General features: G+C 51.9%; 5 protein-coding genes across 5 annotated transcripts; 4 read left to right on the forward strand and 1 right to left on the reverse strand.

Annotated features, from left to right (window-relative positions):
• Positions 1 to 201: 201 nt before the first annotated feature.
• Positions 202 to 624, forward strand: BDZ99DRAFT_276009 (uncharacterized protein). Its single transcript, XM_033713944.1, has one exon. It carries the CDS (start codon positions 257 to 259, stop codon positions 506 to 508), a length of 252 nt encoding a protein of 83 aa, XP_033578433.1. The 5' UTR covers positions 202 to 256; the 3' UTR covers positions 509 to 624.
• Positions 625 to 1,258: 634 nt separating this feature from the next.
• Positions 1,259 to 3,963, forward strand: BDZ99DRAFT_475028 (striatin Pro11; the record flags this gene model as incomplete). The annotated part of the gene is made up of 4 exons (XM_033721947.1): positions 1,259 to 1,328; positions 1,419 to 1,670; positions 1,789 to 3,648; positions 3,704 to 3,963. The coding sequence occupies 4 exons, from the start codon at positions 1,259 to 1,261 to the stop codon at positions 3,961 to 3,963; spliced, it is 2,442 nt and encodes an 813-aa protein (XP_033578434.1).
• A 1,674-nt stretch (positions 3,964 to 5,637) lies between these two features.
• On the forward strand, positions 5,638 to 7,879 carry BDZ99DRAFT_384451 (uncharacterized protein; the record flags this gene model as incomplete). Its single annotated transcript, XM_033715378.1, has 4 exons — positions 5,638 to 6,296; positions 6,345 to 6,669; positions 6,722 to 7,401; positions 7,474 to 7,879. The coding sequence occupies 4 exons, from the start codon at positions 5,638 to 5,640 to the stop codon at positions 7,877 to 7,879; spliced, it is 2,070 nt and encodes a 689-aa protein (XP_033578435.1).
• BDZ99DRAFT_461541 (uncharacterized protein) lies at positions 7,763 to 9,916 on the reverse strand. Its single transcript, XM_033719638.1, has one exon. The coding sequence runs from the start codon at positions 9,766 to 9,768 to the stop codon at positions 8,176 to 8,178; it is 1,593 nt and encodes a 530-aa protein (XP_033578436.1). The 5' UTR covers positions 9,769 to 9,916; the 3' UTR covers positions 7,763 to 8,175.
• Positions 9,917 to 10,086: 170 nt separating this feature from the next.
• Positions 10,087 to 12,020, forward strand: BDZ99DRAFT_276078 (cyclin-dependent kinase 8/11; the record flags this gene model as incomplete). Its single annotated transcript, XM_033713945.1, has 1 exon — positions 10,087 to 12,020. A coding segment is annotated over one exon (1,742 nt), but the record flags the coding sequence as incomplete, so codon positions are not given.
• Between the last annotated feature and the right edge of the window lie 622 nt (positions 12,021 to 12,642).

Genomic DNA, 12,642 nt, shown 5'->3' on the forward strand with positions numbered 1-12,642 from the left:
TTTCTGTAGTTGATGGGCGGTCGTCAAGACTGCACACTTGGTCCATCTGCCGACCCAGCTCGGCAACCGGAGGATTATCGTTCACCCAATCGTCGTCGACCTGCACCTTCGAACAGAACCTCATCTATCTAGATAATCAAGCTTCTTAACAACTACACAGCCTGCTGAATACAGCCAGCATCTCAGGATTCGATGAACTAGCCATATTCGGGCACTTTTACCTAAATTCGGATGGCCAAGACCCCCAGAGTTGAACATGCATCTAGTTGCCATTGTGCTCAACGTTGGCATCTCCACTATCCAGTCTATATACTGCTTGGCTCTAGACACTTGCAGTAACAATTGCAATCTTTGCACTAACGGTTTTGTCCGCAATAATGCAACATCGACCTGGAACTGCTTGTCTAAAAACACAGTGGAAAAGATAGAGCCCAATCAGTGGTTCCTATGGGCAGATATTGCTTCCTGTACTTCATTGCAGCCCAACGACAACGTAGACGATTGCTGAGCTCTCTGTGGTATCTGAGTTGCGAAGAAGTAGCTCTGTTGATAGAAATACTCCATTTCAGGTCACCTGAGCAGTAGGCGACGCTCGTCCGTTTATATATAACTTTTTCGACCAAGATACGCTTGGTACCTGAGCAGACGGCAGCCCCAGCGGCTACTTAGCGTATCGGCAACTGTGCCATGCTGCAGCAGAAGACTTGGCTGGGACTATGAGCGCTGGTGCAGATACGCATTGACACGGCGGGAACATCGCCAAACAAAAAGGCAGAATAGCATAGCCGCAGTGTCTCAGCTCTAACCTCCGGCCGGACAACTTAAATCCGTAATACTCGACGTCTCCTCCAAGCGCGACTCTATTCACGCTTCACACACGCAACGACAGCCTCGCCAATCAGAACCCTGCAGGCGCTTTGGCCAGCGACTTGGGCCAAGACCACCTCTCGACACCCGTGGACAGCTGCAGAGTCAACCTTTGGAACACCACGCCCAGCTGTCGCGCGACGGGCCTAATTGTCTCTCTAATCCTGCGCACATACCCGTCGCTCCTCACGTCGCTCCCCGTCCTGTCTCTCACGTTCTCGCCTCGACCTCGCGCCTGATCGCGACGCCCCTTGGACATATCCGAGCTCTGCGTCTCGGCCAGCATCCCGCGCCGCACCTAGAAGTCGCCGCATGTCCTTTACGCCTCAACGCTTAGAATTTAGGGCATTCGAAGAGAAGGCCGTTGATGGCGTGGCAGTCGCCCTCGGCCATGAGCGCTGGAGGCGCTGCCCAAGGAGGAGACAGCAATGGACCCGCCGGCACAGAGTACACGCTTCAGGGTAAGCCTCCCACGGCAAAGGGCATCTCATTTAAGGCCTATATGTTGTCGCAGCTATTCTGAGCATTTCGCTAATATCTACATCGTCTAGGTGTGATGCGCTTTCTCCAGCTGGAATGGCATAATCATGAACGGGCGCGGAATGCTTGGGACATCGAGCGGGCTGAGATGAAGGCCAAAATTGCCAAGCAGGAGGGAGAGGTTCGCAGCGCAAAAAAGATGAATGAGTCCCTCAATAAACAGATTCGAATGCTGGAACAGGCATTGAAGAATGAGCGCGCGAAGAAGGCTGCTGCAGCGGGAGAGAACGCGACAGCACCGGAAGTTAAGAAGGACCTGAAGGGTAAGTCTGGTATGGACCCTGACTCCAAGAACGTGACAAACTCTATCAAGCGTGGGACATCTATTCTCTGGACTTGTTTGCTGCTATCTACATTTTGCTGACTTATGTTGAATAACAGCGCTCAACAAACATCACAACTCCCTCCTCGATACCGATCCCGATCAGTCAGAAGGCGATAAGGAAGGCCAGCGGGAGAAATCACAACTATACCTCAAGAAATGTGTCGAGGAAATCACATACTTGCTCACGCCTCCGGCTCACCCTCCTGCGCCACAAGGAGGCTTACAGGCTTTTCAGAATTCTCAGGGCGATACCTCTATGGAAGAGATGTATCTTCAGCACCGCCAGAAATCTCAGCAGCACATAAACCCCATGGGCCTTAATTCTATGCCCAACCACCAGCCTCCACCCGTTCCCTCCGTATCCGATCTTCCGAACTTAACCCATTCGTCCCAGCCCCCTCAACAAGCTGCGTTCATGACAAGAGAACCGTCCGGGCAGCAGTCGCTTATTCAGCACTCTGGACTGCCGTTGGAATCATTGGCATCGCAGACGCAGCAATCGCAAGGCAACCAGAATTTCACTTCAATCCCTGACGAACAGGTGGAAAAGGTTACACACAGCTATGACAGCTTCGGCAATCCTTTGACAAACCGCGAGGAGGATGTGTCGGCAGCACGTGGCGCTCCTACAGCGGTCGATGACCCTGAGGCTTGGAACTTTGAGGAGACAATAAACCCACCTGAAAATCCCCCAGACCTGCCGCCACCAAGGAGGCCGGACACAGACGCATTTCCCAGTGCCAACAGTATCCCGGCCAAATCTCCACCCCGCGGTGGTCCTCATTCGCACCGAAGAAAGAGTTCTGGTGCTGCCTCAATGTCTCGACGTCGGAGTGAAGGACACGACACTCGGGAAGGCGCTCTCGGAACCAGGTCAGACCCTCCGACGTTCAAAGTGAAATTCGCATTGCGGGGCCACCTCGACGTTGTACGATCTGTAATCTTCACTGGAGGAGGTAGTCCTTCCGAGCCCGAGATCTGCACTGCTGGAGATGACGGCATGATTAAAAGATGGATCATACCTGCAAGCTACTTGACCCAGCACGGAATGAATAACGACTTGGATATCCAAAGCTACTTCTCCCACAGAGGTCATGACGGCGCTGTTACATCTCTTGCCGCTTGTCCCGCATCCGCTACCTTCTCCACCGGAGGCAGGGTATCGGGCGATGGATGGATTTTCTCCGGAGGCCAAGACGCTACAGTGAGGGTTTGGGAACGCGGGAGGGTGGATCCCAAAGCCACACTCGAAGGCCACACAGATGCCGTTTGGACTGTATGCGTGCTCCCCGCTACGTGTGCCTCTGTGTTCGGTGCGGATTGCAGCAACTACGGTGGCCCTGATCGTATACTGCTCGCATCCGGCTCAGCTGATGGAACGATCAAGATCTGGGCGGTGAGCGCCCCGCCTCAGCTTGTGTCACCGCAAACAGGGTCGAGACGTGGCGTAGGCGGAAGTCGCAGACATTCAGTCACATCTGGATCAAACTATCCGTCCTCACCACAACCCAGCGTGGCTACCGCCACTCCATTCCATTACATGCTAGTCCACACCATCGAGCGGGCAACGTACGCATCACCAACATGTATCAGCCCGCTATCTTTGACCGGGGAAACGTTTGTTGTGTCATACAACGATTGTTCGATTCTCATATTTGATACGCGCACGGGAGAGGAGATAATAGGCATGGCGAGCAGCGAAACATACGACGGAACGCCGTCGACAGGCGTGAACGCCGTCGTTGCTACATCTGTTGGGCTGGATGGCACAATGAGTCTGGACTCTGGCCGCGGGGCTTCCGAGGACGAGAGTGTCATCCACGGGGCTACCGGGTCAACCGGCGGCGGTGGCGTCGAAGGTGTTGTGATCACAGGGCACGAAGATCAGTTCATCAGGTTCTTCGATGCCAACAGCGGTAAGTACAAGCTACCATCGATTGCTCCTGGCTTGACTGACGCCAATCATTACAGGTCAATGTACTTATAGCATGCTTGCTCACCCTTCGTCGATCTCCTCCCTTTCTCTCAGCAAAGATGGCCGAGAGGCAGTGTCAGCTGGTCACGATGCGTCTATTCGATTCTGGTCCCTGGAGAAGCGTATATGCACCCAGGAGATCACCAGTCACCGGATCATGCGCGGAGAAGGAGTTTGCAGCGTCGTCTGGAGCCAAGACGGACGACTCGTCGTTTCGGCAGGCGGCGATGGCGTCGTCAAAGTCTTCGCGAGATAAAAAGCCGTAAAGGCGCACAGAAAAGGTCAACTAAAACCAAGCGGGTTGCTTGTGTGGGCGAGAACCAGGATCTCATTACACAAGCCTTGTCTATTTGCGCCCAATTTTTCCCTTCTCTTCCTGTATGAAACTTTTCCTTCGTTTTAGCCTTTCGCGCGAGCAGCTACATTGCGCGGCATCTTTGCGACCCTGAAAATGCATCCACACACGTTGATTCTGCTGGACTCGTTTCATTCAGTCGGGGGCATTGCGGTCTTGGAGCTGAGATTCCGCATGGAGGAGTTGGGATTCTAGCATTATCGAATTCCTGTACGATAGACGCGAGGCACTGAGGAGCTAGGGGCATCTGAGGAGTGGTTCTCCGGGGCCGTCCACTTCAGGAGACCGGAAATAATAATCTTGGAGCGCAAAGCTACAGCTTTTCAAGACAAAACCGCCGAGCGAAGGTTTCTTCTTCTTCTGCGTAGTGAAGACTATTTTGTTTGTGAATCTGGACCGCGAAGAGGCTTAAGACGCGTGGTCCGACATGCTGGAGACGTGTGCACCTACGAATTCAACCGAGTCTTGACCCGACCTCTAGCGATAGCTCTGAAAGCTCGGGACAAACTGCGCCGTTCTCGCCAAGCGTGCCGTGACTGCTCGCGTGTTCCTGAAACCACGCGGGAGGCACGACAGCGGTAAGATCTCTCCTTTTGCCGGCATCTGGCTAACCTCTTTCACCACTCTGCGGTCGTCATCGGCGTCGACCACCTGCGTAACCCTCGTTCCCAACCGTGGTCGTCCTGCACTCTCCGACCGAGCTATCGAAGGCCGGCCTGGAAGAAACTCCAAGAGTGACTTGCGGTCAATTCACACGACTCCTTTTCCTCTCTCCGCGTCAATGAGGGGACGGATCGTTTTGACTTCTGAATCGGAGTGTTCGTCGGCTCTCCTCTTTTAATACCGGGGCATGCTTGACAACAGCACCGTTTCGATTGGCTGCATGCCGCATTTGCGACCGGCTTCTCGTATGTGAAAGATCTCCTGCAAGGAACACAGATAATCTGATCGCTTCGTCAACGGGGGCCAGGGGGCCCCATCGCTTTTGCCTGACAGCTGAGAACTCGAAACGTTCTTCCATGCTCACCGGATGCCTTGTGCATGTCCGCTCTGGCTCCAAGTGGATCTGATACGAGAGCTGAGCCTCGAGACGACTTAGCATCTCGCTTCGATCATCGGTGGTATGGAAGCATACTAGGACGAACTCTCACCGAAGCGTCGACATTTCTCCATGTGCGGACGCGGTTCATGGTAGTCTAAGAGTTGCCAACATGGACCCAGGAGTCCGTCTGGTGCCTGACTAACAGACCGACGGAGGCTCATCCCCCAGATAGTGGTTGATAGCGTGAGCTTAGCACAAATCGATATATTCACTACTCTACTTATAGAAAGAACCCCGGTGATCTCTCAAACGCCGACTAAAAACCAGCGCCTATTTTGGCGAGCAATTCTCCACTATACTACATACGTCTTCGCGTGGGTATAACGCTTGTGGCTTGCCTTAGCCATGACGGAGCTTCATAAGTATTCGCGTTTTCCCTTACGGATCTGCATCATCAAGGCACTCACTCGTTTCGTGTCTTCTGGTCTTCGCTTTCAGTCTTTCGTTTACTTGTGTTTTTGACCTAATTCAAGATGCGGTCGCATTATCCCAGTCTTGCGACTGCTTTTTCTGCTCTCTCAGCAACTTACTCCCCCCTCGTTAATCATACCTCACCTTTTACTTGCAACGAATCTTCAATCGCTTCGTTTCCTACAGCCACACCAACTACTCGGACCTCTATCATTTATTCCACCATAACAACATGTACGAAATCACCGGCTCCCACATGCTCAGCCACATCCGACCATGAACCTATCAATTACTGGGACCCCGCCAATCGAGCACCACAACAACCACACGGAGGTCCGCAGGGATATCTATACAGCGGTCCAGCTTTCCTGAAAGGTACCAAAGATTTGAAGCCTGCCCTCTCTCAATATGAGACGAACGGAGACTCTTGTTGGGGCACTCTAGATGCTCCTCATCTTCCTCCGTGGGTCGGCGCACCTGTTTCCGGGAGTTATACCTCTGGTTCTCCCTATGGCAACAGCTCTTCTGCGCTTCCACCGTGGGGAAATGCAACAGCGACCGGAACCAACCCATATACGTCGGCTCCACACACCAACGTCACGCGATACTACGATTTCACGGTCTCCTATATGGATATCGCGCCGGACGGGGTGAAGAAGCCTGGACTAGTGATCAACGGCGGATTTCCAGGACCTCTCATTGAAGCTAATTGGGGTGATTGGTACCAATACTGACTCGTCTTCCTGAAATTCGGGCTAACAAAGAGTAGGATCGAGGTCAAAGTGACAAACTTGCTAGACGACGAGGGCACAACTCTGCACTGGCACGGAATTCTTCAGACGGAAGCTCCTTGGATGGATGGCGTGCCAGCAGTACAGATGTGCCCAATTCCTCCGACCAAGTCCTTCACCTATAGGTTCAAAGCGGACCTATACGGGACGTCATGGTATCACAGCCATTACAGTGCGCAATACGCCGGAGGTGCGCTTGGCCCAATGATCATCCACGGCCCGAAGCACGCTTCATACGACTTTGATCTCGGGCCTGTCATGCTTGCCGACTGGTATCATCAAGCATACTATCCAGACGTTGAGGTACGCTTGCTTATACCAATGAATTTGGAACTTCTTCTGACTTCCTATATAGCAAACCATGTCCACGGGCCCACCTACATCGAACAACAACCTCATCAACGGCAAAATGAACTACCCCTGCGCTAACACCACGTTAAGCTGCACTGCCGACGCCGGCATCAGCAAGTTCCGCTTCCAGTCCGGCAAGAAACACCTCTTGCGGATTATCAACACCTCAGCCGATGCCGTCCAGAAGTTCAGCATCGACAACCACACCATGAGCGTCATCGCCAACGACTTCGTGCCAATCGTACCCTATACCACTGGCGTAGTGACTTTGGGAGTTGGTCAGCGCGCCGATGTAATTGTTGACGCTACCGGGGAAGCTGGAGAAGCTTTCTGGATGCGCGCTTCGATCAACGGCACCTGCAGTCTTAATGATGGAATTTCCAACGAGGCGGTTGCGGCTGTCTACTACGAGTCCGCGGATACTAATGCCGTCCCTGCTACGGCTACCCAGATGACTGAGGCGCAGCAGAACTACTGCGGGAATGACGCCCTTTCTGGTTTGGTTCCCTTGTTCCCCCTGGCAGCTGAGGAAACCGTCTCGACGAGCGAAGATATCAACATCGAGTTCAAGAGCAACGGGACAAACTTCGTGTGGACGATGAACAACAGCTCCTTCAGAGGCGACTACAACGATCCCATTCTGCTAGACGTGAAGGGCGGCAACATGACCTTCGAGCCGGAATGGTACGTCCCTTACCCGCTCCCCTATCTGCACCCGCTCTCCAAAACGCACAGCACAACCTAACACCCCCACAGGAACGTCTACAACTTCGGCACCAACAAAACCGTGCGCCTGGTCGTCTACAACTATTTCGCCTTCGGCCCGCACCCGATGCATCTGCACGGCCACAATTTCTGGGTCATCGCCGAAGGCTTCGGCACCTGGGACGGGCACATCACCAACCAGGCGAACCCCTCCCGCCGCGACGTGCAGCTCGTGCACCCGGCCCAGGATGCCGACACGCCCGCGTACATTGTGATCCAGTTCGAGCAGGACAACCCGGGTGTGTGGCCGTTGCACTGCCACATCGCGTGGCACGTGTCCGCGGGGCTGTACATCAGCGTGCTCGAGCGCCCGGATGATATCGTGAAGGATATGCCGATCCCGGATTCGATGACGGAGGCGTGTAGGGTGTGGTGGGATTATACCGATGATACGTAAGTCTCGAAAGAGTGTGTCGTGTGGTTTTGAGGGACGTGACGCTAATGAGTGCGCAGTACTGTGAGGCAGATCGATTCTGGGTTGTAAAGGGTCGGTAAAGGCTTTCGATGAGGACTTCGGTGAGGACTGGGGTGTTTGTAGGTCTGGATTGTTTGGAGGTCTGGAGTACGGTAGAAAAACTTTTGGAGGTAGGAATGATGTGGATAGTAGATACTAATACCCAAATGTAACATATGTCTACTACTTCTGTGGTCCTTGTAGTCTGTTGTTGAGCGATAGCATCCGCATGAATCCCGCTAAATGTCCCCGTTGGCAAATTCTTCCAACTTCATTCTGGTGAAAGGTACCATTGGTTTGATTTCCTTCTCGGACATCAAGTAACGTACACGCTCGCAATCATCGTACCAATTCCCAGGATCTGGTTGCCTGCTACAGTCAGTATTGACCGCGTCGTATATCTCTTGAACCGTGGCTTGGAGGTCGCGAGGGAAGTCTGTTACGATGATTCTCTGCAGATTTGGAAGGCAGCGTGGATAGCTCTTCACAAAGTCCTCAAAAAGTCTTTTAGCTAATGAGATGGTCAAGGGCGCGATCCGGATCTTCAACCTCTCTATCGAAGGTGGCAAGATGTCGACTAATTTGTGCACGTTGGCGATGTAGCGCTCTAGTCCATCTTCAGGAATCAGTTTGTCGCCATCGTCATCCACTTTAAGCCACTCATGAGTCTCCGGAGTAAGGTCTTCACCGCTTGGATCCCAATATTGGTCGTAATCAGGATGAAAAGTCTGGTGGATTTGTCGAGAGTCTAGAACGAGGAATGCCGCCTCGATGCACAGGTCCTTCAGACTGTGGAGTCTCCGAATGAGTTGAGGGCAGATATGTAAATCCAAGTATGGCGTCTGTAAGGGCTTCCAAGGCAGACCATATATGTCCTTGGCCGTCAAAGATAGAGCCTCCAGGCGATCAGGAAGGAAAGAGGAGAAGTTTTCATAGATCCATTCGCCACAGTCGGTATCTTCGTGCTCATAATGGAATGCTCGAAGATTAGGCGCTAGCTTTATAGCGTCCTTCAACAAGGGTATGGGCATACACGAATTTAGGAAACGAATTTCCTCAACACTGGGGGACAGCTTGGGGGGTCCATATTCATGGTCGTTGTTGAATTGTTGACCATTGGCCCACGTCGTCTTTGCATTGGAGATTCTGAATTTCCGAAGCGATGGGTGTCTAAGCAATGGTCGAAAGTGCCACCAATAGCGTTCGTTCCAAGCTTCATCCGGGACTTTGGTTTTGATAGTCTCGAGCTTCCCAGCTTCATCCGGGATTTTGATTTTGATAGTCTCGAGCTTCCAAGGTCTTACCTCATATTTCCCGTACGTCCATGCGCAATGAGGATCATCATCGTCATGCCATGAGGATAAGGCGATCCGGACTTTTTTGACATTTGGTAGCATCCAGAAAAGTAGGCCGAAGGCATCGCTTTCTGTAGGGTTGACCTCGAGAAGAAACTGCGGCCAACCATCAGGTTCATTTTCTTCCTCGTGATCTTGCGCCCACTTTTCAGTGGCAATGTCGCACTGCCGGATAATCTTAGGATCCCATGCCTTGTCTCCATAAGTCCATTTCAGATTTCTGACATAGTATGCAATTCGAGGGTTATCATTGATGGCATGAACAAGGGAGGCGGGGTGGTGCTTGAAATCGCTAGATTCATCAAAGACAACCTTTTCGTAGTTGCTCACAAGGTCGCGATGCCTAGCAAGATAGTTGGTTCCTTCAAGGCCGGCATGGACGGATTTGCAGGTTCTCGCGAAACTGACGGCATCGCAAGGATCAAGAATGTAGGCAATAGTGAAGACAATGTCTGCCGGCAAGGCTGATAGAGACATGATGTTTTGACCGATTTCAGTGCTGAAAGGGAGGACAGAATCCGTTGAACATAAAGTGGCAGTCTATTTTGACTCCGTCTGAGGTGGCCCGGAGAGCTATCAGGCTTGTCAAAACTGTTGTTTTCCAATTTTTGATAAACGTCCCAGGGACCTCAGGCGGTGGTAGACAAATGTACGTAAGCTTAGATAGCAGAAGGCAAGTGCGGGGGATTGACGTCCAGTGACACGTGATATGCATATTATGTCATCAGATTAAGCTTCACCAACCTCGAAGCCCCGAGGTTTCACAATTCCTCTCCATCAAACACCTCCCGTTCACGATGGACGATTTCTCCGCAGACGATGATGCGCTACGCGAATACATGCCCATGTCATTTGGCAAACAAGCTCGGACTACTAACATTCAGGCACAATTTGACCTAGCTAAGCGCAAAGTTGTCGATGAGAGCAAGCAACCAACGACAAAAAGCTCTAAACCTGACGAAGGCAATGATTCTGGTGCCTCAGAAGATGACGATGACGATGATGACGATAGCGACGAGGAAGATGAGTTCCCAGTGTCTCACGAATTGCTCCTTAAGACACACGACCGCGCTGTCACCACCGCGACTTTGGATGCCTCCGGCTCGCGCATGGTAACAGGATCGAATGACTGCACGCTGAAGTTCCATGACTTCGCAGCTATGACACCGACAACCGTTCGAGCCTTCAAGACAGTAGACCCCAGTGCTACGAAGAGCTCTGCCAACTCCGAAACGCATCCTATCAACCAGATCCTCTTCAACCCTCACTCCGCGAATCAAATCCTCGTTATAACGGCGCAGCCGCAAGCAAGGTTATTCACACGCGATGGAGAGCAGGTCCTTGAGTTTGTCAAAGGGGATCCATACTTGCGAGATATGCACAATACGAAAGGGCACATATCGGAGATAAAATGTGGAGCATGGCATCCTACCAACCGAGACGTATGTGTAACCGGAGGCACTGACAGTACCATCCGAATTTGGGATGTCAACAACAAGAGAGAACAGAAAGACGTCATCGTACACAGATCTAGGGCCGCTGGTTCGGCGGGGAGGACAAGAATCACCGCTCTAGCGTGGGGGTCACAAGCTCAAGGAGGAAACAGTCTTCTCGTAGCGGCAGCATTGGATGGAAGCCTGGTCATGTATAGTGGCGAAGGCCCATATCATCGCCCAGCAGCTGAAATCAGGGATGCTCATGTCAACGATACCTGGACGGGTGGACTTGATATCAGCGCTGATGGAAGATTGGTTGTCACAAGAGGTGGTGACGATACTATCAAACTCTGGGATACCCGAAAGTTCAAGTCACCTATAACCACTGTGTCACATGAGTCAACCTCATCACAGTATCCAACCTCGAACATCCGGTTCTCACCAAATTCCTCTTCCGTAATAACCGGCTCTGCTACTGGCGATCTCCATATTCTCAATCCCGCAACTCTCCGCCCTGAGCTTGTTACACCTGTGACTCCGGGCTCGCCTCTAATAACTGTCCTCTGGCATCCTAAAATCAATCAAATCATCACCGGCTCCGGCAATGCTGAAACGCATGTTCTATTCAACCCCAACATCTCCAATGGCGGTGCCAAAACCGTCATGAGTAAAGCTCCTAAGCGCCGTCACATTGACGACGACCCGAACCTCACAATGGACCTCGCCGAAGGTCTTTCGGGGGACTCGATCATTACTCCTGGGGGGATGCCTGGCACCAACACTGCTGCGACCTCTTTCTCGGCGCGGCATCCAAACGTTGGCCTCACTGCCTCTGGTAAATCGCGTGATCCGCGTCGCCCGCATATTCCAGCTACAACTCCATTCGCAAAGACAAATCCCGATGAGAAGCATATTCGAGACCATATCCCGTTGAGTAGTATGCGAGATGAGGACCCTAGGGAGGCGTTGCTGAAATATGCGGACAAGGCGAAGAATGATCCACTTTTCACCAATGCGTGGAAGCACACGCAGCCAGTGACACTTTATGGGGAGTTAAGTGATGAGGAGGAGGAACCAGAAGCGAAGAAAGCGAAGAGGTGAGCTGGCAATGGGCAAAAAATGATCACTTGGCCTGGCGTTCAAAAGTATATACCCATCAAATTGCTTTAATACCTTTAGCAGGCTTAAAAATGGTCACGTGTGAGTGCACTAGGCTCGAAGTTACTATCTACAGTGCTAGACCATAAGTTTGGGCACTTCGTACATCTAGCCCGGGTATTCCGATATCCTTTTAATGTTCTACATACAACATGAATGTCGATGTAGTGGGAGTAGGGCTATCGTTTGACTGACTAAAAACATGCTACCTCGGGTATTCCTTACAGTAGTAAGGAGTGAGCAAAGGTGAAACCCGGCCAGCGAGATATCCGCGTACCTAAACTTATGACCTAGCACTGTAGGTAAGTGCTGAAGGTGGTTGCTACGCATCACGGATAATAACAATGGGCTCCCCAGCAGTCATCACCTCCGGCCTGCAAAAGGCATGTCGCTCTCCTTTCTGAGTCCTCATCGCGTCCTTCGTTCACTCTATTATTCGCTTGTGATGCGAGCCTCTGTCTACATTTTAGCTTTTGGTTTGGCCTTCAGCCCACAAGTCGACCATTCTGTACACTATCTGCTTTCGGTGCGTGATGCAGTGTATATACACACACCTGTATAATATTGGGTATGGGATTTTGTGGTCCCAATATCAGCTTACTCGAAGAAGTGTTTGGAGTACGACTTGCCACCGTCTGAAGTATCTCAACTCGTTGTCGCAGTGTGCAAGATCATGACAACATCGACCTGATTTTGGATCTTCAGCAATATCTTCAGCTCCCCGTATGTACTCAAAGACCCGAGGCTACGTCCTACG

This window comes from Mytilinidion resinicola (assembly GCF_010093595.1).
Source record: "Mytilinidion resinicola strain CBS 304.34 unplaced genomic scaffold BDZ99scaffold_7, whole genome shotgun sequence".
In the NCBI taxonomy this organism is placed as follows: domain Eukaryota; kingdom Fungi; phylum Ascomycota; class Dothideomycetes; order Mytilinidiales; family Mytilinidiaceae; genus Mytilinidion; species Mytilinidion resinicola.